Source organism: Giraffa tippelskirchi, chromosome 11 (genome assembly GCF_054371585.1).
Source record: "Giraffa tippelskirchi isolate mGirTip1 chromosome 11, T2T-mGirTip1v1.2.pri, whole genome shotgun sequence".
Taxonomy (NCBI): Eukaryota; Metazoa; Chordata; class Mammalia; order Artiodactyla; family Giraffidae; genus Giraffa; species Giraffa tippelskirchi.
Genome location: NC_137285.1, coordinates 114,618,590 through 114,642,823, shown reverse-complemented (window position 1 = coordinate 114,642,823; position 24,234 = coordinate 114,618,590). Strand labels below are relative to the sequence as shown.

The 24,234-nt window shown below is 43.9% G+C and overlaps 1 protein-coding gene and 1 long non-coding RNA gene across 2 annotated transcripts in view; one reads left to right on the top strand and one right to left on the bottom strand.

Moving 5' to 3' along the window:
* Positions 1 to 24,234, bottom strand: part of LOC145526743 (uncharacterized) — a 68,260-nt gene that overhangs the window by 16,267 nt on the left and 27,759 nt on the right. The window lies entirely within an intron of this gene.
* PARVA (parvin alpha) overlaps positions 1 to 24,234 on the top strand; it is a 166,358-nt gene that overhangs the window by 133,295 nt on the left and 8,829 nt on the right. The window contains exons 8-12 of the mRNA XM_081543111.1: positions 85 to 104; positions 1,629 to 1,690; positions 2,356 to 2,424; positions 5,034 to 5,135; positions 6,137 to 6,209. Coding sequence (XP_081399237.1) covers positions 85 to 104; positions 1,629 to 1,690; positions 2,356 to 2,424; positions 5,034 to 5,135; positions 6,137 to 6,209 — 326 coding nt within the window. The remainder of the gene's footprint in view (positions 1 to 84; positions 105 to 1,628; positions 1,691 to 2,355; positions 2,425 to 5,033; positions 5,136 to 6,136; positions 6,210 to 24,234) is intronic.

Genomic DNA, 24,234 nt, shown 5'->3' with positions numbered 1-24,234 from the left:
GATGCCAAGAAAGGAAGCTTTGGGGGATCTGCAGCCAAAAGTGAGGAGAGAAGAGTTACACTGATTTTTCTTTTCTTCCTGCAGGGCTCTTTCTGGAAGGCATGGTGAGTTGTGTAAGATTGTCCTCTGGTGCTGGTGACTGCCAGTGGGGTCTAGTTAATTCTGCAGCAGCTGGAAGAACAGGAACTCAGCTTGCTTCCTGCGTGTTTGTCTGCACCAGCCTGGTGACAGGGCTGGCTGGTGGGGAGGGAGGGTCAGCCGCTGGTGGGAAGAGGAGAAGGAACCATGGCTGCAGTCTTTCCGCAGGTCACTAGACTATCGACACTGCTGGGCTTCTGCGTGGGTCCTGGGCACTCGCAGGGCAGTCTTGCTCACGAATATTGTGAAAGTAGAGCAAGTGATGCGCATAGCACAGTCCCCTCTCCCTACTCTGTCCAGCCCTTCTCAAAGCTGCCTCTTTCCTCATTACACTTCCTACCTCTCCTGTATCCCAGAACCTTGGGTTTGTTTCTAAGGTCTCTGAATGTCCAAGATCACAATTCCCATTCTCAGATTTAATCATCAAGAGTGGGTGCGAGAGGGAGAGGCAGCCCAGGACCACGAACTTCCCAGGCCTGGGCTCCTCTTGGAGACTCCCCATTCCCAGTGGCAGATCCATCTCCACTCTTTCTTTCTACTATTTATTTTTTATTTATTTATTTGGCTGTGTCGGGTCTTAATTGCAGCATGCAGGATCATTTAGTTGCAGCATGCAAACTGTTAGTTGCAGCACGTGGGATCTAGTTCCCTGTTCAGGGATTGAACCCAGGCCCCTTGCATTGGGAGCAGAATCTTAGCCACTAGACCACCAGGGAAGTACCTCCTTCCACTATTTCACTCCTCAGATCAGAGGAGCTAGGGGCTGTAGCAAGGAGAATCCCTGCAGGGGGCATGGCTTCACTATTTTCTCTGATTCTATATTCACTGTGGATAATATTTTGAAATATTCTAATCATGCTAATAACAACTCAGATCAGCAGATACTTCAGAGTTTAAGGAGCATGTACTTTCTAGTCTTTCATCCTCATAACCCACCTAGGGGAGCTTCATGTCCAGTGCGCATTTTATAGAAAAGGAAGACGAGGCTAAAAGGATTGGAGTGACCAGATCCCTCAGGAGGGGGAGCTCCCCTTCTTTGCTGCAGCTCTGTGGCTCCCAGTCTGCCTCTCTGCCCTCTACCAGGAAGCCTGTCTGGGTTTTGAAAATTAGGGAGTGAAGTGATTTGATATTGGGATGACATTCTGCTTCCAGAAAGCTTCAGAAACACTTTAGAACCATGACTAAATCATGGTATCTGTGAATACAAAATAGTGAAGAGAAATGGCCAGTTCCAAGCCAGACTGCCTGCTAAAGCCCCCCCAACCCAGCCTAAAGAGCTGATGTAGAGGGTGGACACATGCTTACACACACACAGGGGGAAAGGCCCCCAAGATAAGAATCAACCCCAAACCTCTGCCCAAGCCCAGTTTCCAGCACGGTTCATCCCCCAAAGAATTCCCACCTGGGGTGACCAGTGGTCTGTAGAGGCTCGTGCCTGGGACCTGGGGTGGCACTAGCTCTGGGCTCTATTTGCTTTCTCTTTTTTTCAGAACGTGATGCCTTTGACACCTTGTTCGACCACGCACCAGACAAGCTCAACGTGGTGAAAAAGGTGGGAAAGAGGTGCCTGGAAGGGAGGGCGGGAGGGAGCAAAGGGAGTGAGATGTCAAAACACATCAGGAAAACCCACCCCCAGCAGCTTGCAAGCTTTCTGAAACTGGTGTCATGTCCAGAGGACCACAAACACAGGGCTTTCCTGCTTGATGTCCGTTTCACCTGTCTTGTTCTCGCTGGATGCCTTATCTAGTTTCTTTCTTCTCCCATTCAGATGATAACATCTCTGGGAGGTTCTGAGGCTACGGGCCCCCATCTTCCCACCCACACTGAACCCCCAGCCATCCCTGCTCCTCACACAGACCTCCCTCTGTCTCCCTGGACACAGGCATCTGTACCTGTGGAGGGGGGGACTGGAAGGGACCCAGTGTGGTCATGTCTCCTCTGGCCCCCTGAGCCTGGGCTCAGGCACTCCAGCTGTCATTCTGTCCTCTCACACTCCCTGCTCCTTGCCCATTCCTGGGCCTGGCTATTTGAGTCACACAGTGCCTGGGGCTGCAAATCCTGGGGGCCGTCCTTCCTGTGGACACAGGAGTTTCACAAGAGCTTCACTGGCTGCGCTGTCTTGGCTGGGCCTCATCCTGTGTCCTCACGGTGGAGTCACGGGGCAGCCTCCAGGGCAAGAGTCTCCCTCTCAAGGCCTGGCTTGTGCTTTTCTTCTAGACACTCATCACTTTCGTGAACAAACACCTGAATAAACTGAACCTGGAGGTCACAGAACTGGAAACCCAGGTGGGTGAGAACCCCGAGTGCAGGGTGGGGAACAAGACCCCACAGGACTGCCACTGTTCCCAGGGCCCCACATTGTCAGGAGGCTTTCCACCCTGATCCTGGAGCTTCTCTGGGGAAGGGAGAGAGAACTCTATTCCACTCAGAGGGGTGAACTACATGAGATTTCTCTGAGTTTTTTCCAATTTTTTATTTTGAAAATCTGCAAGAACATTGTCATGAACCCCTATATACTCTTCACCCACATACACCAATTGTTAGCGTTTGTCTGCATTTGGGTTTTTTTTTTCCTCTTTCTACCTCTAAATACTTCAGCATACGTCTCTTAAGAACAAGTACATGCTCTTAGAGAATCACAATACAGTAATCAAATTCAGGCAGTTTTAACATCAGTGCAATGTAAACCTGTTTTGGTTGAACCATGTGAAATTGCTGATCCTTGACTACTCTTGACATGAGTACTGTCTCATGGTTCAAAGAAACACAGATGTCCTCATATTCTCACCTGATACATTTAGTTGTCATGTCTCTTTAGTCTCTAAGAACAAATCCTCAGCCTGTCTGCCTAATGTTGACATATTTGAAGAATGTGAGCTAGATGGTACACAGAATCTCTCTGTTTTTCTCCCGCATGATTGGAGGTAGGTTATGCATGTTCAAGAACAGTACCACTGAGACAATACTGTATTCTTGGGTATTTTTGTCCATCAGTTCTGTACCTGGTGGTGGTACTTTGATCACTTCGCTAAGTTGGCATTCCCCCAGATTTCCCTACTGTAAAGCTCCTCCCCTTTATAATTAATAACTAATCTGTATTAGGAGATACTTTGAGACTATGTAATGTGTCCTATTTCCCAATCTCCTTTCATTTGCAATTAACTTCCAAAGTGTGATTTTCTTTTGAACACATGGGCACCTCCTATAGCTTTAAAGGTAATTCCCAGGTCTGTGACTGAGCTCTCCCTGGGTGTGTCTCGACTCTGGAGGCAGCATCATATATGGGAGACAGGGACACTCTGCGGAAGTAATGATTCCTGGAGAGAGCTGGAATGAGCCCTTGGAACTTCCTCTTCACTTTTCATGGGCAGGGAAGGGGGTCTCTGCTGAGCACGTGTAGGGTCTGCAGGTTTCACCATCAAGTCATTGGAACTGCAGTTGGGGGTGGGAGCAGGCTAGGTCTGTGGCACTCAGAGCTATGAGTAACCCTGACCCTAACCCAACGTCCTCCCTTGAGTTGACAGATTGGATTCTTTCATCTTCAATCCATTCCAGCCACAGCCAGAGGAAGACCCAGCTAACCAATTCCGTAGGAGGGCCTTGATTTTGATACAGATGTTGGGGTCTGCTTCCCATGGTCCACCCTGGGGTGGCCTGGAATGAGTCATACTCAGGCCCTACCCGCCTGAGTTGAAGGCCAGATGGATGAAATCAGGGAGGAAGCCACTCCTAGGTCAAGTTCATGCTCAGGGTTGTTTGCCCATAACCAAGGTTGAGCCGCAGGCCCACCAGCTAGTCACCCAGCAGAGCTCAGACTCTGGGCCCAGCCCAGATTCTGGGTAATTCAGTCTAGTATTTTAAAAGTTTCCTAAGATGATTCCAAGAACTTTGCCCTCTTGTGAACTCTAGCAACTGTTGTTTATACAAATATTTGATGGCTCTGCCTTTGAAAGGCTCTAGAATATCAGATATGCACCTGACCTCTATATCTTCACTCAGGCCATTCATCTGCCAGATCCACAGAGTCTACTCCTTTCACATTCCCCTCATTTCACAGGCCCCCACTGTCCCCACAAAGCCTGCCCACCACACATGTACCTCCCCTCCCTTGAGCGGAAGGCCTGCACCCCTCTGCTTGGCTTCGGCGCCTGTTGTTCCTCAGACTAGGTTCTCAGCCGATCAGGCCTCTGTTGTCTTTGATGGAAGGGACCAGCTCTAAACCTCTTGCCATGGCCCTGAGCACACAGTTGTGCTTTGTCAGCAAGAGCCAGGATGTGGTGTCCTGACTGCTTTGTTGTTTTCCAGGATAGAAATAGCAATAGCTAATATCTAATATGTGTTAAGTGTTGCCTACAAGCCAAGCAGTGTTCTAGACACCTTACACATATTTACCCTTTCCCTCCTGCTTGCCCTCCCGAGCTAACCCCTGCTCATCCCTCACATCTCCATCCAGGCAGCACCTCCTCTGGAAGCCTTCCCTGGTGCCTGCCATGGGATGAGTGACCTCTCTCAGTCTCACGCAGGCCAGCATGTTTCCCTCCCTCAGAGCAGCGGCAGCTTCATGCCTGTCCTCCACAGCAGTCTCCCCTCTGGACCATGAGTTCCTCCAGGGCCAGAGCCACACCTGATCCACCTCTGTGGTCCCTGTGCCAGATCAGGGTTTGGTACATAGTCGATGCTCAATAAGTATTGGACTAGTTGAGATCAGGAGCATGGGCCTGTGTGTGGACCAGCTGGACGTGGGGCAGACCTTTCTGCCTTGGGCCACTGTTCATCACTACTCGCCAGCAGCCTGCCTGGGGACATAGCCTTTGGGGGTTGACCCGGAAAGTGGTGAGCCCCTGGATGGGCCAGGGCTGGAGGCCCCAGTGTCTTCACCTGGCTCTCTCCTCCAGTTTGCAGATGGGGTATACCTGGTGCTGCTCATGGGGCTCCTGGAGGGCTACTTCGTGCCCCTCCACAGCTTCTTCCTGACCCCGGACAGCTTTGAACAGAAGGTAAGAGGAGGCCCCAGCCCACATGCCTGACCCATCTTCCCATACCTGTGCTGGGACCATCTGGGTAAAGATGGCAGCTTCCTGTCTGCCCAGGGTCTTCAGTGATTGGATGAGGGGGGGCCGTGGTGACACACAGCTGAGCTGGGGAGCAGCTACCTACAGGCCCGTGAGCCTCCCTCCCCTGCACCCCGGTGCCCTGGCCACACTCCAGCTTCATCCCTCCCCAAAGGTGACAGGGAAGGTGGATGCAAAGTGGTCAGACATGAGGCTCCTGCTCAGCCGGGTTCTGATGCCTCTCCTGGGCTGCCACCGCCCACCTGCTAGACAATGGGCATTTGGTCCCAAGCAGAAAACTTTCTCTGCCTCTTGAATGTTTTTTCCCAAACTTTATTTTTTAATTTATTTTTGGCCATGCAGGGTCTTCCTTGCTGCTCACAGGCTTCCTCTAGTTGCTGGCGAGCTGGGGCTATTCTTCATTGCGGTGCAGGGGCTTCTTACTGTGGTGGCTTCTCTCATTGTGGAGCACGGGCTCTAGGGCACACAGGCTCAGTAGTTGTGGCTCACGAGCTTAGTTGCTGCACAACATGTGGAATCTTCCCAGACCAGGGATCAAACCGGCATCCCCTGCATTGGCAGGCAGATTCTTAACCACTGCGCCACCAGGAAGGTCCTTTTGAACGTGTCTTACTGTCTGATTCCTTCAACTGTGAGCACAGATGTTCCTGAGTTTACAGTCCTGGCAGTGACACAGGAACACAGTAGGATACGGAGAGGATTTTTAACTCCTCCGGGAGTGCTTCACCAACAGAGGCTAGGCCTTATCCACACTCCGTGTGGTAGGCCCACTTTGGCTGCCTTGTTTCTCCTTCAAAAACCAGCCTCAGTTTAGCTCAGCCCCTGCCCCTCTGGCTACAGTGCTGGTTCTTCCACTTTCCAGGGGCAGGTCCCGAGGAGCCAGGAATGAGTGTGCAGCGCCTCACATACTTCATTTCTCTTTCCAGGTCTTGAATGTCTCCTTTGCCTTTGAGCTCATGCAAGACGGAGGATTGGAAAAGCCAAAACCACGGCCAGAAGGTACTTTGCTCTTCCCTGGGTTTGTGGCAAGAGGGCAAGACCTTCCCTTGCACACAGGTTTTCATGGCACAGAGCATGATTCATGTTTGATACCAGAGGGAAGACTGTCTTCTCTGAAACCTTCTTTGCCAGTTGCAAGGGAAGGTGGGACAGGGCGTGGCTGCTCAGTTCTGGGGATCCTTGGTGAGCTGCAGATTGCACAGCCATGGGGGGAAAAAAAGGAACCTGAAGTCCCACGTGTGGGATCATCGGTATAAGGGCCCATGCAGACATGATGCAGAGCAGAGATGCTGCTGCAGGAACTGTCCTGGCCTGATTTCCAGGTTCTTCTGTCCCTGGACAGGGTGCTGACCTGCCCGAGAGCTATCTCCCAGGTAGGCAAGGGGAAGATGCAGAGGTCATCACAGGCACTCTGCTCTGAGCATAATTACCTTTTCTGCACTCTGCCAGCTCCAACTCTGCCCATGGACAAGGCTTGATTTGTCAGGTTTGCGTTGCAAAGGTTAAGGCTGAAAAAATGCAAAAGCAGCAAAATTCTCCAGTAGCGCTCCCTTGCTTGTGCTTCAAGTAATGTGCGCATTTGTGCATTTGGAGGAGATGGTGGGAGTTGGGCTAAATTGGAAGGACTAGAGAAGGCTTTCGTATTTTTTTGCTTTTATATTGGAGTATATAACGTTGTGTTAGTTTTAGGTGTACAGCAAAGTGATTCAGTAATACATATAATGGATCTATTCTTTTTTAAAATTCTTTTCTCACTTACGTTATTATAGAGTATTGAACAAAATTCCCTGTGCTATAGAGTACGTCCTTGTTGATTATCTATTTTAAATATAATAGTGTATACATGTCAGTCCCAAACTCCCAATCTATCCCTTCCCGTCTGGTAACCATAAGTTCTTCCTCTAAGTCTGTGAGTCTCTTTCTGTTCTGTAGTAAGTTCATTTGTATCATTTTTTCAGATTCTACGTATAAGAGATATCATATTTGTCTTTGTCTGTCTGACTTGGGGCTTCCCTGGTGGCTCAGTCAGTAAAGCGTCTGCCTGTAATGTAAGAGACCTGGGTTCAATCCCTGGGTTGGAAAGATCCCTGGAGAAGGAAATGGCAACCCAATGGCAATTTTCCATTGCCTGGAAAATTCCATGGATGGAAGAGACTGGTAGACCCTGGTCCATGGGGTCACAAAGAGTCGGACACAACTGAGCAACTTCGCTTGTTCACTTTGTCTGACTTACTTCACCTAGTATGATAGTCTCTAGGTCCATCCATGTTGCTGCAAATGGCATTATTTCATTCTTTTTAAAGGCTGAATAATATTTATTGTATATATGTACCATGTCTTTATCCATTCATCCGTCAATGGACATTTAGGTTGCCTCCATGTCCCAGATATTGTAAACAGTGCTACAATGAACATTGGAGTGCATGCATCCTTTCAAACCATGTTTTTCTCCAGATATACGCACAAGAGTAGGATTGTTGGATCATATGGGGGCACTATTTTTAGTTTTTTAAGGAATCTCCACACTGTTCTCCATAGTGGCTGTATCCATTTACATTCCTACCACTAGTGTAGGAGGGTTCCCATGTCCCCGCATCCTCTCCAGATTTTATTGTTTGATGATGGCCATTCTGACTGGTGTGAGGTGAGATCTCATTGTAGTTTTGATTTGCCTTTCTCTGATAATTAGCAATGTTGAGCACCTTTTCATGTGCCTTGTGGCCATCTATATGTCTTCTTTGGAGAAATGTCTATTTAGATCTGCCAATTTTTTTTTTTTGTATTGTTTGTTTTTATATTGAGCCACATGAGCTATTTGTAAATTTTGAAGCTTAATCCCTTGTTGGTAGCATTGTTTGCAAATATTTCTCCCATTTTGTAGGTTGTTTTTTCATTTTATACACAGTTTCCATTGCTGTGCAAAAGCTTTTGAGTTTAATTAGTTTAGTTGACGATAGTGAAGCAAATCTTGGAGGGATTTGATGTCAAGGCAGCAAGTTTGGACTTGATTCCATAACAGTAGGAGTCATGGAAGGTTCTTGAGCAGGTGGATGGTGTGATCAGAGCTCTGTTCCAGAGAAATGACTTGGAAGGCAGTGTGAAGAACAGATATTTAAGTGTGGGGCACCATCAACAGCACTGGGGAACCTAAGAGGAAAAACAAGCTTGAGAGGGGACATAAGTGTCAGCTTTGGAAACCTTGAGGTTTTGACCAAAGAGAACTGGAATTCAGGCAAAAGACCAGGGCTGTGGTTATATCATTGCAAGTCTTCCACTTATACACCAAAAGAGGAACAACAGGAAAGCATGTAAAGAAAAGGGAAGGGCTAGCAACTGTATCTTGTGGGAATGCCTTTACTCATGAGGCTGGAGGACAAAGCAAGAAAACCAGAGGAGAGAGGTCGATTGCGAAGACATTGGTTGGTCCCTGTCTCATGACGCTTTCCAGACCTCAGTAACTATCAGCTGGCCAGCAAAAGCCAGTTTCTTAGTCCTGTTTATCATCACCTTGTTCTGAGTACCTGGTTGCTGCCAGAGGAGGAGTTCTAGCAATGCTGCTGCCCCTCTCGAGGCTCTCTCCCTGCAAGGCTACTCGAGCCATTCTAATGCCTTTAAAAGTGGACTCTAAGCATCCTGTGGCCAGCTATTAAAAGCACCCTGCTTCTGGGTATGGGAAACATAGCAGGAAGAGTTCTGGCCAGCATTTCAGCTCCATTTTCTTAATCTGCCTAATGTGAAACTTCCTGGTTACAGGTTGGAAGTTCTTCTGACACCAGTTTTCAAGCATTTGTACTCTTTAACACAGTTTTTCCAATATCAATTAGTCTATAGGGATATTTTAGCATATAGATGACATTTCTTATATAATTATTGAACTGCTTAATATGAAATTTCCTGACTGATGTGAATGGAAAAACGCATCTGTTTTATTTGCTATTATACTGGGCACTATTCCCATGCTGAAAATTTCCAGTGCATAAAGTAGAAGTGAAATGGAATTCTGTGAGACTGTACTTTGTGAGAAGTATACCCCAGCATTCTCTCTTGTTTCTGTGCTTCTACCTGGGAAGTGAAATTTGGTAGTAAATGCTGTAGACTTTTCAAAAAGTGCTAATCTAGGTAGTTCTTTGAGGGTGTTTCAACATCAAACTGGCTGTAGTAGAGGCCTTTTTTATGGCAAATATTTTTAAGGTCAGGAAAATGCTTCCTCTGCCATGCTGTTTGACACTCAAAGCTCTGTAATACCTTGAAATCTCCTGGAAACTTTGGGTTTCCATCTCAGATGACTTTTGCTACTCAAGCTTCATTACCTTTTAGTACCCCAGTTGTTGTTCAGTTGCTTAGTCATGTCTGACTCTATGCAACCCCATGGACTGCAGCACTCCAGGCCTCCCTGTCCTTCACTATCTCCTGGAGCTTGCTCAAACTTATGTCCATCGAGTCAGTGATACCATCGAGCCATCTCATCCTCTGTTGTCTCCTCCTCCAGCCTTCAATCTTTCTCAGCATCAAGGGCTTTTCTAATGAATCAGCCCCAGTTAGTGTAAATGCAAGCCAACCTTTAGCATCAAGTTCATGGCCAGTGGAGCAGTTGAAATATTGGCATGAAGGTGGTGGCTTTTTATTTAGGGTGTCATACCATGCCTCTTCAGTTGCACATGACCACTCTGTAATCATTCAAATAGATTCATCATTGAATATGGTTAAGATTCCAGCACTCTAGGCAGGTGGGGACTAGAAGACACCTAGAACCAGATAGGAATGAAGTCTGCATGTAAGACAGCCAGCAGGCTGATGGAATGTCTAAAATATAAGGAGTCTAATAGCTTGGACCAGGCTACTTCAAACAATGCTGAAAATCCAGGCAGGTGAAGGCAGGTTAGCTGTAGATGATCAATACTGTTTGTGGAAGGATTTGGTCAGAGGCTGGAAATATGGGAAATGATTGAACTTCCCTCCCCCATTCCCTTCGGAGATAGTTTACAGACAAGTGGCAAAATTTTTAAACTCTGATACCAGTGTTAGTAAGGATGTACAGCAACAGAGACTTTGTTTGTCCTTGTGTGCTTGCATGCTAAGTCACCTCAGTCATGTCCAACTCTTTGTGACCCTATAGACTATAGCTCGCCAGGCTCCTCTGTCCATGGAATTCTCCAGGCAAGAATACTAGAGTGGGTTGCCATTTCTTTCTCCAGGGGATCTTCCTCACCCAGGGATCAAACTCACATCTATTATGTCTCCTGCATTGGCAGGCAGCTTCTTTTACCACTAGTGCCACCTGGGAAGTCCCTATTTGTCCTTATGTAATACATTTAAAATTTATCATAGGTTGAAATTTATCATAGGGGCTTCCCTGGTGGCGCTTCCATGGCACAGTGGGTAAGAATCTGCCTGCCAATGCAGGGGACGTGGGTTTGATCCCCAATCCAGGAAGATCCCACGTGCTGTGGAGCAACTATGTCTGTACACCACAACTACTGAGGCCCATGCTCTACAACAAGAGACGCCACCACAATAAGAAGCCCGAGCACACAACTAGAGAGTAGCCCCCGCCTTCCTCAACTAAAAGGAAAAAGCACCCACAGCAAGACCCAGCACAGCCAAAAAATAAGATTTATCATACAAATGTATTAAATGTAGAATGATGGCCCCTCAAAATGTCCACATCCTAATCACTGGGTCCTGTTATTACCTTACATGATAAAAGAGACTTTGCAGATATAAGTTGAGGATCTTTAGCTGGATCCTCATTGGAACCCCCCAGATGATCCAGGATAACCAGGGTGATACAACACGAGAAAGACTCCCCCAGCCATCGCTGACTTTGAAGATGAAAGGAGGCCATAAGCCAATGCATGCAGGCAGCCCCTAGAGGGCTAGAAAAGCAAGAAAACAGGTTCTCCCCGAGAATCTCCAGAGGTGAACACAGCCCTGCTGACACCTTGATTTTATCCCAGTGTGACCCGTTTTAAGACTCTGACCTTTAGAATTGTAAGATGATAAATTTGGATTGTTTTAAGCCACCAGATATATGGTAATATGTTAGAGCAGCAATAGAAAACTAGTATACCCTATGACTAACAATTCCACTCATAAGTACGCAGGCCCATATACCAGGCCACTAGTCTAAGAATACCCATAATGGACTACACTGGCATGTGCATCCCCAGTAAGCAAGCTAAATAAATTAAAGTACACTCATACCATGGATTATTGCACAATGGCAACAATAAAAAGGAATGAAGTGAGAAATCACAAGAGAGATTTCTAGTTACTGAAGCATGAAGAGGTCAATGATTATCCTCTGCAAAAAAAGCAAGTGTAAAACTGGACAAAATGATCAATAGCAGCCATTTCAAGGCACCGAAAACTTACCAGAAGTAGTCAACAAATTGAGAAATTTTCTTGAAAGACAACAGAACATAATTAGTTACACCTCAATAAAACCACAAAATATACCTCAATGAAATTGTTTAAAAGATGAATCCTGTAAACAATTTTGAGTAAAAAAATCACAAAATAATGTGTAGTATAAATCTATGTATATGAAGTGTTGCTGCTGCTGCTGCTAAGTCACTTCAGTCGTGTCCGACTCTGTGCGACCCCATAGACGGTAGCCCACCAGGCTCCCCCGTCCCTGGGATTCTCCAGGCAAGAACACTGGAGTGGGTTGCCATTTCCTTCTCCAATGCATGAAAGTGAAAAGTGAAAGTGAAGTCTCTCAGTCATGTCCGACCCTTAGCGACCCCATGGACTGCAGCCTACCAGGCTCCTCCGTCCATGGGAGTTTCCCGGCAAGAGTACTGGAGTGGGTTGCCATTTCCTTCTCCGATATGAAGTGTAAAAATAGGCAAAACTACAATTTGATATTTAAGGGTTCATATGTTGCTAGTGGAACTATGAAGAAGAACAAGGGTGTAAGAGTAATCTTACATCCTATGTATCAAGAGTAATCATGATAAAAGTGAGGATAGTGATTACCTTTGCAGGGTGACTGCGAACCTGAATGCAGAGAGGAAGGGGGTGCTTCTAGGGTACTGACAAGCATCTACCTTGGACATGAATTGTGGTTACATGAGGGTTTTCATACAACTATTTAAAACTGTGTGTGTATATGTGTGTGTGTGTGTGTGTGTGTATAGCATGTACTTTTCTGGATGCTTGTCATATTAAAAAAATTAAAGCTTATGGCTAAATCACTAGACAGGGTAGCAAATCACCACCAAAATAACCCATACCAAAGGATGGAAACAGGAGAGCAAGGCAAAGACTGCGTATGAGCTCCATCCGTTGGAGGTGGGATGGAAGCTGGAACACAAAGGACTTCTTAGAGGCTGGGCTCACCCTGAGTAGGGGGCTTGTGACCACCCCCATTTATTCCAGCCCCCACCAGTTGGTGGCACTGAGCCACCAGGTTTCCTCCCACCTTGGTCAGGGAACTCAAAAATGGAGGTAGGAAGGCATCAGAGAAGGGACCTCAGACCGGGGTGAGGGAGGCTGGGGTGGCCCAGGTGGGTCCACGGAGGGCACGGCCTTGAGTCTGACTTGTCGCTTCCTTGGCCTCGACCAGACAGCTTCTGCTCTGGCTGTCTATCCTGGAGCCCTACCGTCCTGTCTGCTCCCAGACAGGGACTCTGGACCAGCACAAAGAGGAGATCAGAGCAGTACTGACTTGCTAATAATACAATTTATTAGCCCAGGGTTTTAAAGAGGCTGTATTTATATTGCAGGGAGTCATAGATTGTTCCCAGGACTCCAAAGCTCCTCTCCTAGCTGAGAGGGCCCACCTACTGGCCTACCGGGAACTACCTGTGTGGCCCTTGGCTTTCTTGCTAAGAACACACAATAAGTAGTGTCTCTGATTGTAGTCCCCCACTTCACCAGGCCCACCTTATGGTGATGACCTACAGAAACAATGAACTCAGATTTCCCAAGGAGCAGGTCTTACTTTATGTGAATGGTACCCCCTGGAGTTGTGCAATGGAGACTTAACAGACTTAAGCACAGACTTAACAGCTATGCGTTAGGCTCTGCTACTAGGCAAAGATGGGAAAGTTGAAAGGAAACTACCATTTAGGGAGCCCTTCATATGTTCACGAGGCTTCCCTGGTGACTCAGACAGTAAAGCATCTGCCTTCAATGCGGGAGACCTGGGTTCAATCCCTGGGTTGGGAAGATCCTCTGAAGAAGGAAATGGCAACCCACTTCAGTACTCTTGCCTGAAAAATCCCATGGATGGAGGAGCTTGGTAAGTTACAGTCCATGGGGTCGCAAAGAGTCAGACATGACTGAGCAACTTTTCTCTCTCTCATATGTTCATGAAACCCATTCTTACCAGTGAGAAAACTGATTCCAAGACATTAAATGGCTATAAGCAGATCATTAACCCATTGTAGTGAAGATACACTTCAAATTTTAGTGGACATTAAAACAGAGGAGACATATCAATATGACAGAGTAGAAGGATGCAGAGCGCACCTCCTTCATGAACACATCAAAAATATATCTACATGTGGAATAATTTTCACTGAAAACTAACTGGAGACTGGCAGAAAGGCTCTTGTACAACCAACGCTATATAAAAGATCTGCACAGAATTGGGTAGGAAAGGAAGGGAAGCGATCAGGGACCTCTGCTCCTGGGAGGGGACTCAGATGAGGAGGGGGATTACATGGACAGAGACCCTCCCTGGGGAGGGGGCAGTCTGAGCCACATATTGGGCACCCCGGCCCTGGAATCTGACACCAGGTGGATGAGTCCTCTTAGGTTTGAAAATCAGTAGGACAAATAGGAGGACTATATGAAACCTAGACTCTTCTCATGAAGAGCACACTTGCTAGCTCTCAAAACAAGGCAGAGGAAGCAGATTGAAACAGCAGGAGACCCTGGCTGGTTTGCCATAACTGTTCCAGCATATGCCCCAGCCTGAGCTGAGTACCACTCCAGCCCCACATGCTCCATGATGCTGCTCTACACTAAGGCAAGGGCTCCTGCAGCTGAGGGGAATGCTCAGTTGTGAGGGATGGAGCTAGTTTGGACATGGAACAGCCTCTGAAAGGGGCAGGGGAAACTTCTGTTGGTGCTTATGGAGACAGCACATCAGAAGTGGTCTAAGACCCTAACTAGGGTTGGGACTGCCATAGCCAATACACAGACCGCCTCTGACCCAGTCCAGCCCAATCCTGCTCTGCTCTAGGGAAAGGGTGATGGGAGGAGGAAATCACACACTTACGGGGAACAGAGCCAGTTCAGATCCTACCTTAGGGCTTCTTCTTCAGCAACTTGGGACCCAACCTCTCTCCCAATAGGGTAATATCAGCCACTGAGCAAAGCAGGAGGCCCAGCTCACACCTAGCTCTACATCTAGCCCCTCCATCTCCAATCCCACCTCCTACCAATGTGACACCTGCCAGAACACCATGGGGAAAGATGTGACCCACGCTCATGTCAGATCCAGTTCTCCCACCAAAGCCACTGGACACATGCAGACTGTATAGAGTCACTGCCACACAAGGACATCCATGGAGTCGGTAACTGAGAAAGATACATATACCCTTATATTCATTGCAACATAATATACAATAGCCAGGACACAGAAGCAACCTAAATGTCCATCAACAGAGGAATGGATAAAGAAGATACAGCACATATATACATGGAATATTATTCAGCCATAAAAAAGTGAAATAGTGTCATTTGCACTAAAACTCATGGACCTAGAGATGGCCTACTGAGTGAAGTAAGTCAGAGAAAAATATCATACAATATAACTTATATGTGGAATCTAAAAAATGTTACAAATGAATTTATTTACAACCCAGAAATAGTCACAGATGTAGAAAACAAATTTATGGTTACGGTAGAGGGGAGGGAGGGGTGGAGACATAAATTGGGAGACTGGGAATATATACATATAATCTTAGTTCAATTAGTTCAGTTCAGTCACTCAGTCGTATCTGACTCTTTGCGACCCCATGAATCACAGCACGCCAGGCCTCTTAATTATTATATTATATACATACTACTATATATGAAAGAGATAACTGATAAGGACCTACTGTATAGAATGGGGAATTCTTCTCAATACCCTATAATGACCTACACGGGAAAAGAATTTTTAAAAGAGTAGATATATGTATATGTTGAATGTTTCCATGAAGACCTACAAGACCTTCTAGAACTAACACCAAAAAAAAAGATGTCTTTTTCATCAAACAGGACTGCAATGCAAAAGTAGGAAGTCAAGAGATACCTGGAGTAACAGGCAAGTTTGGCCTTGGAGTACAAAATGAAGCAGGGCAAAGGCTAACAGAGTTTTGCCAAAAGAATGCACTAGTCATAGCAAACACCCTCTTCCAACAACACAAAAGATGACTCTGCACATGGACATCATCAGATGGTCAAGACCAAATTCAGGTTGATGGTATTTTTTGCGGCCAAAGATGGAGAGACTCTATACAGTCAGCATAAACAAGACCGGGAGCTGACTATGGCTCAGATCATGATCTCCTTATTGCAAAATTCAGCCTTAATTGAAGAAAGTAGGGAAAACCACTAGGCCATTAAGATATGACCTAAATCAAATCCCTTTTATGATTATACAGTGGAAGTGACAAATAGATTCAAGGGATTAGACATGATAGAGAGAGTGCCTGAAGAACTATGGAATGAGATTCATAACATTGTACAGGAGGCAGTGATCAAAACCATCCCCAAGAAAAGGAAATGCAACAAGGCAAAATGATTAGCTGAGGAGGCTTTACAAATAGCTGAGAAAAGAAGAGAAGTGAAAGGCAAAGAAGATAAGGAAAGATATACTCATCTGAATGCAGAATTCCAAAGAATAGCAAGGAGGTATAAGAAAGCCTTCTTAAGTGAACAATGTAAAGAACTAGAGGAAAACAACAGAATCAGAAAAACTAGAGATTTCTTTAAGAAAATTAAAGGTATCAAGGGAACATTTCATGCAAAGGGGCATGATAAAGGACAGAAACAGTATGGACCTAACAGAAGCAGAAGAAATTAAGAAGAAGTAGCAAGAATATATAGAAGAACTGTACAAAAAAGTTGTTAATGACCCACATAACCACAATGGTTTAATCACTCACCTAGAGGCAGATATCTTGGAGTGCAAAGTCAACTGGGCCTTAGGAAGCATTAGTACAAACAAAGCTAGTGGAGGTGATAGAATTCCAGGTGAATTATTTCAAATCCTAAAAGATGATGCTGTTAAAGTGCTGTACTCAATATACCAGCAAATTTGGAAAACTCAACAGTGGGTCATAGGACTGGAAAAGGTCGGTTTTCATTCCAGTCCCAAAGAACAGCAATGCGAAAGAATGTTCAAACTACCACACAATTGCACTTATTTCACATGCTAGCAAGGTAATGCCCAAAATTTTTCAAGCTAGGCGTCAACAGTACATGAACTGAGAACTTCCACATGTACAAGATGGTTTTAGAAAAAGCAGAAGAACCAGAGATCAAATTGCCAACATCTGTCAGATCACAGAAAAAGCAAGAGAATTACAGAAAAACATCTACTTCGGCTTCATTGACTACGCAAAAGCCTTTGACTATGTGGATCACAACAAACTGTGGAAAATTTTTAAAGAGATGGGAACCAGACCACCTTACCTACTTCCTGAGAAACCTGTATGCAGGTCAAGAAGCAACAGTTAGTTAGTACTGGACACGGAACAACAGAACTGGTTCCAAATCAAGAAAGGTGTACATCAAGGCTGTATATTGTCACCCTGCTTATTTAATTTATATGCAGAGTACATCATGAAAAATGCTGGGCTGGATGAATCACAAGCTGGAATCAAGATTGCCGGTAGAAATATCAACAACTTCAGATATGCAGATGATACTACTTTAATGGCAGAAAGTGAAGAGGAACTAAAGAGTCTCTTAATGAAGTTAGAAGAGTGATAAAGCTGGCCTAAAACTCAACATTCAAAAAATTAAGATCATTGCATCCAGTCCTATCACTTCATGGCAAATAGATAGGGAAAAAGTGGAAACAGTGACAGACTATTTTCTTAGGCTCCAAAATCACTGTGGACAGTGACTATAGCCATGAAATTAAAAGACATTTGCTCCTTAGAAGAAAAGCAATGACAAACCTAGACAGCATATTAAAAACCAGAGACATCACTTTGCCAACAAAAGTCCATCTAGTCAAAGCTATGGTTTTTCCAGTAGTTATGTACAGATGTGAGAGTTGGACCATAAAGAATGCCGAGCACCAAAGAACTGATGCTTTCAAACTGTAGTGTTGAAGAAGACTCTTGAGAGTCCCCTGGACAGCAAGGAGGTCAAACCAGTCAATCCTAAAAAAAATCAGTCCTGAATATTCAGTGACAGGACTGATGCTGAAGCTCTAGTACTTTAGCCACCTGATGCAAAGAGCAGATTTATTGGAAAAGACCCTGAGATTCTGGAAAAAATTGAGGGCAAGAGGAGAAGGAGGTGACTGTGGATGAGATGGTTGGATGGCATCATTGACTCAATGGACATGAGTTTGATTAATCTCTGGAAGATAGTGAAGGATAGGCAAGCCTGGCGTGCTGCCATTCATGAGATCGCAAAGAGTTGTACAACTGAGCAGCAGAACAACAGCAATATGTATATTTATAACTGATTCACTAGAGACAATTATATGCAAAAAAATTTGACAACCTAGAAGAAATGGACAAGTTTCTAGAAATATAAAGCCCACAAAAATTGAATCAAAAAGAAAGATAGTTTGAACTGACCTATCACTCGAGATGAAATTTTTGTTATTGTTATTATTTAGTTGCTAAGTCATGTCCTACTCTTTTGTGATACCATGGACTGTAGCCCACCAGGCTCCTATGTCCATGAGATTTGCCAGGCAAGAATACAGGAGTGGGTTGCCATTTCCTTCTCCAGAATATCTTCCTGTTCCAGAGATCAAACCTGTGTCTTCCACACTGGCAGGTGGATTCTTTACCACTGAGCCACCAGGGAAGTCCAGAGATGAAACAGAATCTGTCATTTTAAAACTCCATACAAATAAAAGTCCAGGGCCAGATGGCTTCATAGGCAATTCTACCAAACAAAGGAGAACTTATACCAATCCTTCTTAAACTCTTCCAAAAAACTGAAGAGGAGGGAACACTCCCAAAGACATTCTCTGAAGCCACCATCACCCTGATACCAATACCAGATAGATACCACCAAAAAAGAAAACCACAGGCTTATATCTTTGGTGAATATAGATGGAAAAATTCTCATCAAAACATTAGTAAACTGAATCCAAAAACACATGAAAAAGATCATAGACCACAACCAAGTGGATTCATCCCAAGTACACAAGGATGCTTCAGTGTATGCAAATCAGTCAATGTGATACACCACATACAAAAGAAAAGACAAAAACCACATGATCATCTCAATAGATGCCAAAGAAGCATATGATAATATTCAACATCCATTCGTGTTAAAAACTCTTACCAGTGTGAGTATAGAAGGATCATATCTCAACATAACAAAAGCCATTCATGACAAATCGATAGCCAATATAATACTCAATAATGAAAAGCTAAAAGTCTTCCTTCTAAAATCTGAAGCAAGTACATACACTTTCACCTCTTTTAATCAACATAGTATTGGAAGTCCTACCAACCACAGCAATCAGATGAGAAAAAGAAATAAAAGTTATCCAAATGGGAAAGAAGAGGTAAAATTGTCATTACATGCAGATGTCATGATTCTATATATATAGAAAACCCTAAAGACTACACACAAAAACTACTAGAACTGATAAACAAATTCAGCAAGGTAGCAGGATATTAGATTAATATACAAAAATCAATTGCATTTATTTACACTAACAATGAAATATCAGAAAGAGAATGTAAAAAACAGTACCAGACTTTCATAGTGGCCCAGCGGTTGGGAATCCATCTGCCAATGCAAAGGACACAGGCTCGATCCCTAGTTCAGGAAGATTCCACATGCCATAGGGTGGCTGAGCCTGTGTGCCACAACTACTGAGCCCATGCAAAACAACTACTGAAGTCTGAGAGCCCTAGACCCCATGCTCCACAACAAGAGAAGCCAACACCCTAGGAAGCCCACACACCACAACTAGAGAGTAGCCCCTGCTCGCCACAAGTAGAGGAAGCCTGCACACACCAGTGAAGATACAGCACAGCCAAAAACAAATAGATAAATAAAATTTAAGATTAACATTCTAGAAGCAGCATTTTAAAAAAATACCTTTCAAAGTTGAATTCCCAAAAAAGAAATACTTAGAAACAAACCTGACAAAAGAAATGGAAGACTTATTCACTGATAACTATAAAACATTAATAAAGGAAATTGAAGATGATTCAGAGAAGTGGAGAGATATCCCATGCTCTTGGATTGGAAGAATTTGTATTGTTAAAATGGCCATACAACCCAGGTGTGTGTGTTAGTTGCTCAGTCATGTCCGACTCTTTGCAACCCCATGGACTGTAGCCCACCAGGCTCCTCTGTCCATAGAGTTCTCTAGGCAAGGATACTGGAGTGGGTTGCCATTTCCTTCTCCACACAACCCAAAGAAATCTCCAGATTTAATACAATCCTGTCAAATTATTCATGACATATTTCAAAGAACTAGAACAAATAATCCTAAAATGTATATGAAACCATAAAAGATCCATAATTGCCAAAACAATCATGAAGAAAAAGAACAAAGCAGAAGGCATAATCCTCCCAGACTTTTGGTTACTACAAAGTTTCAGTAATTGAAAACAGTGTGGTACTGGCACAAAAACAGCCATATGGATCAATGCAACAGAATAGAGAGCCCAGAAATACACCCAAACACCTCCAGTAATTTTATTTTTTATAAAGGAAGCAAGAATATATAATGGGAATAAGACAGTCTCTTTAGCAAGTGGTGTTGGGAAAGTTGAAGGGCTGCATATAAGTCAGTGAAGTTAGAACACACCTTCTCACCATACACAAAAATAAACTCAAAATGGCTTAAAGACTTAAACATAAAACATGACACCATAAAATTCCTAGAGAGATCATAGGCACAACATACTCTGACTTAAACCGTACCAGTGTTTTCTTAGGTCAGTCTCCCAAGGCAATAAAAATAAAAACAAAAATAAACAAATGGGGCCTAATCAAACTTACAAGCTTTTGCATAGAAAAGGAAACCATTTTTTAAAAGACAATGTACAAAATGGGAGAAAATATTTGCAAGTGATGTGACTGACGAGGGTGTAATTTCCAAAATACACAGTGGCTCATACAGCTCAACAACAACAAAAAAACAAACAATGCAATCCAAAAATGGGCAGAAGACCTAAATAGATACTTCTCCAAAGAAGAAATAAAAATGGTCAAGACACATGGCAAGATGCTCAGTCTTGCTAATGATTAGAGAAATGTGAGTCAAAACTACAATGAGGTACCACTTCACACCAGTCAGAATGGCCATCATTAAAAACTCTATAGGGGCTTCCCTGGTGGCTCAGTCAGTGGTAAGGAACCCACCTGCTAATGCAGAAGACACGTGTTCAATCCCTGATCTGGGAAGATCCCATGTGCCACAGAGTGACTAAGTCCATGCACCACAACTATTGAGCCTGTGCTCTAGAGCCCTGGATCTGCAACTGCTGAGCCCATGTGCAGCTCCTACTGAAGCTTGTGTGCCCTAGAGCCTCTGCTCAGCAACAAGAAGAGCCACCACAATGAGAAGCCTGTGCACCACAACCAGAGAGTAGTCCCTGCTTGCCACAACTAGAGAAAAGCCCCTGTGCAGCAACAAAGACCCAGCACAGCCAAAAACAATGAATAAATAAGTAAATAAAATTATTTTTAAAACTCTACAAATAACAAATGCTGGAGAGGATATGGAGAAAAGGGAACTCTCCAACACTTTGGTATGAATGTAAGTTGGTACAGCCACTATGGGAAACAGTATGGAGGTTCCTCAGAGAACAAAAAACAGAATTACCACATGATCCAGCAATCTCACTCCTCAGAATATTTCTAGACAAAACTATAATCCAAAAAGATACATGCACCCCTGTGTTCAGAGCAGCACTGTTCATAATAGCCAAGACATGGAAATAACCTAAATTTCCATCGACAGATAAATGAATAAAGAAGAATCTGTACATATATTAATATACAATGGAATACTACTCAGCCATAAAAAGGAATGAAATGATTCCCTTGGCAGCAACACAGGCACAACTAGAGATTATCATACTAAGTGAAGTTAAGTCAGAAAAAAGAAAAATAAATACCATATGTAATCACTTATATGTGGAATCTAAAATATGACACAAATAAACCTATCTACAAAACATAAACAGACTCATAGCCAAAGAACAGACTTGTGGTTGCCAAGGTAGAGGGGGTTGGGGAAGAGATGAAGTGGGAGGTTCGAGTTAGCAGAGGTAAGCTATTATATATGGGATGGTTAAAGAACAAGGTCCTACTGTATAGCACAAAGAACTAATATCATCCTTCTCAACTGTTAAAAAACATTGAAGAGAGGAGAACATTCATAAATTCATTCTACAAGGTCATCATTACCCAGATACCAAAATCAGGCAAAGATACTACAAAAAATAAAAAAATTACAGGCCAATATCCATGATAAATATAAGCAAAAATTCATGACAAAAATATTACCCAAATTCAACAATATAAAAATCCCAAAATTAAATGGGACTTATCCCAGGAATGCAAGGATGGTTCAGTATCCCTAAATCAATGTGCTACATCACATTAAAAACAGGAAGGATAAAAATCATATGATCATCTCAGTAGACACAAAAGGTATTTGACAAAATTCAACATCCATTCATGATTAAAAAAATTCTCAAAGTTGGTATAGAAGGAACATAGCTTGATACAATAAAGGTGATTTAAGATAAGAAAGCCTTTTTAAGTGAACAATGCAAAGAAATGGAGGAAAACAATAGAACAGGAAAAACTAGAGATCTCTTTAAGAAAATTAGAGTTAACAAGGGAACATTTCATGCAAAGATGGGCATGTAAAGGACAGAAACAGTAAGGACCTAACAGCAGCAGAAGAGAGTAAGAAGAGGTGGCAAAAGTACACAGAACTGTAAAAAAAAAAAAAAAAAAAGTCTTAATGGCCTGGATAACCACAATGGTGTGGTCACTCACCTAGAGCCAGATATCCTGGAGTATGAAGTCAAGTGGGCCTTAGAAAGCATTACTACGAAAAAAGCTAGTGGAGGTGATGGAATTCCAGTTGAACTATTTCAAATCCTAAAAGATGATGCTGTTAAAGTGCTGCACTCAATATACCAGCAAATTTGGAAAACTCAGCAGTGGCCACAGGATTGGAAGAGATTGGTTTTCATTCCAATCCCAAAGAAGGGCAATGCCAAAGAATGTTCAAACTGCTGCACAATTATCCGCTCATTTCACATGCTATGAAGGTAATGCTCAAAATCCTTCAAACTAGGCATCAGCAATACGTGACGGAGAACTTCCATATGTACAACATGGATTTAGAAAAGGCAAAGGAACCAGAGATCAAATTGCCAACATCTGTTGGATCATAGGAAAAGCAAGAGAATTCCAGAAAAACATCTACTTCTGCTTCATTGACTATGCTAAAGCCTTTGACTGTGTGGATCACAACAAACTGTGGAAAATTCTTCAAGAGATGGGAATACCAGACCACCTTACCTGCTTCCTGAGAAACCTGTATTTAGGTCAAGAAGCCACAGTTAGAACCAGACATGGAACAACGGACTGGTTCCAAATTGGGAAAGGAGAATGTCAAGGCTGTATATTGTCACCCTGCTTATTTAACTTTCATGAAGAGTACATCATGAAAAATGCTGGGCTGGATGAATCACCAGCTGGAATCAAGATTTCCAGGAGCAATATCAATAACCTCATATATGCAGATGCTGCTGCTGCTGCTAAGTCGCTGCAGTCATGTCCGACTCTGTGTGACCCCATAGACGGCAGCCCACATGCAGATGATACCACCCTAATGACCGAAGAAGAAGAACTAAAGAGCCTCTTGATGAAGGTGAAAGAGGTGAGTGAAAAAGCTGGCCTAAAACTCAGCATTCAAAAAACTAAGATCATAACATCCATTCCCATCACATCATGGCAAATAGATGGGGAAACAATGGAAACAGTGATGGACTTTATTTTCTTGGGCTCCAAAATCACTAGAGACAGTGACTGCAGCCAGGAAATTAATAGATGCTTGCTCCTTGGAAGAAAAACTATGACAAACATAGGCAGCATATAAAAAGCAGAGACATCACTTTGCCAACAAAGGTTCATCTAGTCAAAGCTATAGTTTTTCCAGTAGTCGTGTACGCATGTGAGAGTTGGACCATACAAAAAGCTGAGTGCTGAAGAATTGATGTTTTCGAATGGTGGTGCTGGAGAAGACTGTTGAGAGTTCACTGGACAACAAGGAGATCAAACCAGTGAATCCTAAATTAAATTAACCCTGAATATTCATTGGAAGGACTGATACTGAAGCTGAAGCTCCAATACTTTGGCCACCTGAGGAAAAGAGTGGATTCATTGGAAAAGACCTGATGCTAGGAAAGATTGAAGGTGGGAGGAGAAGGGAACGACAGGATGAGATGGCTGGATGGCATCATCGACTCAATGGACATGAGTTTGAGCAAACTCTGGGAGATAGTGAAGGATAAAGAAGCCTAGCGTGCTGCAGTTCATGGGGTTGCAAAGAGTCATACACAACTGAGCAACTGAACAACAACATGATAAACCCACAGTTAACTCCGTACTCAACAGTGAAAAGCTAAAAGCTTTTTCTCTAAAATCTGGAATAAGACAAGGATGCCCATTTTCATCACTTCAAGTTAACACAGTGTTGGAAGTCCTAGCCATAGCAGTCAGAAAAGAGAAATAAAAAGTATCCAACTGGGCAGGAAGAAAAGCTATAAAGGTGACATCTACAACCTTTGTAGATGACATGATACTATATTTTGAAAACCCTAAAGTCTCCACCAAA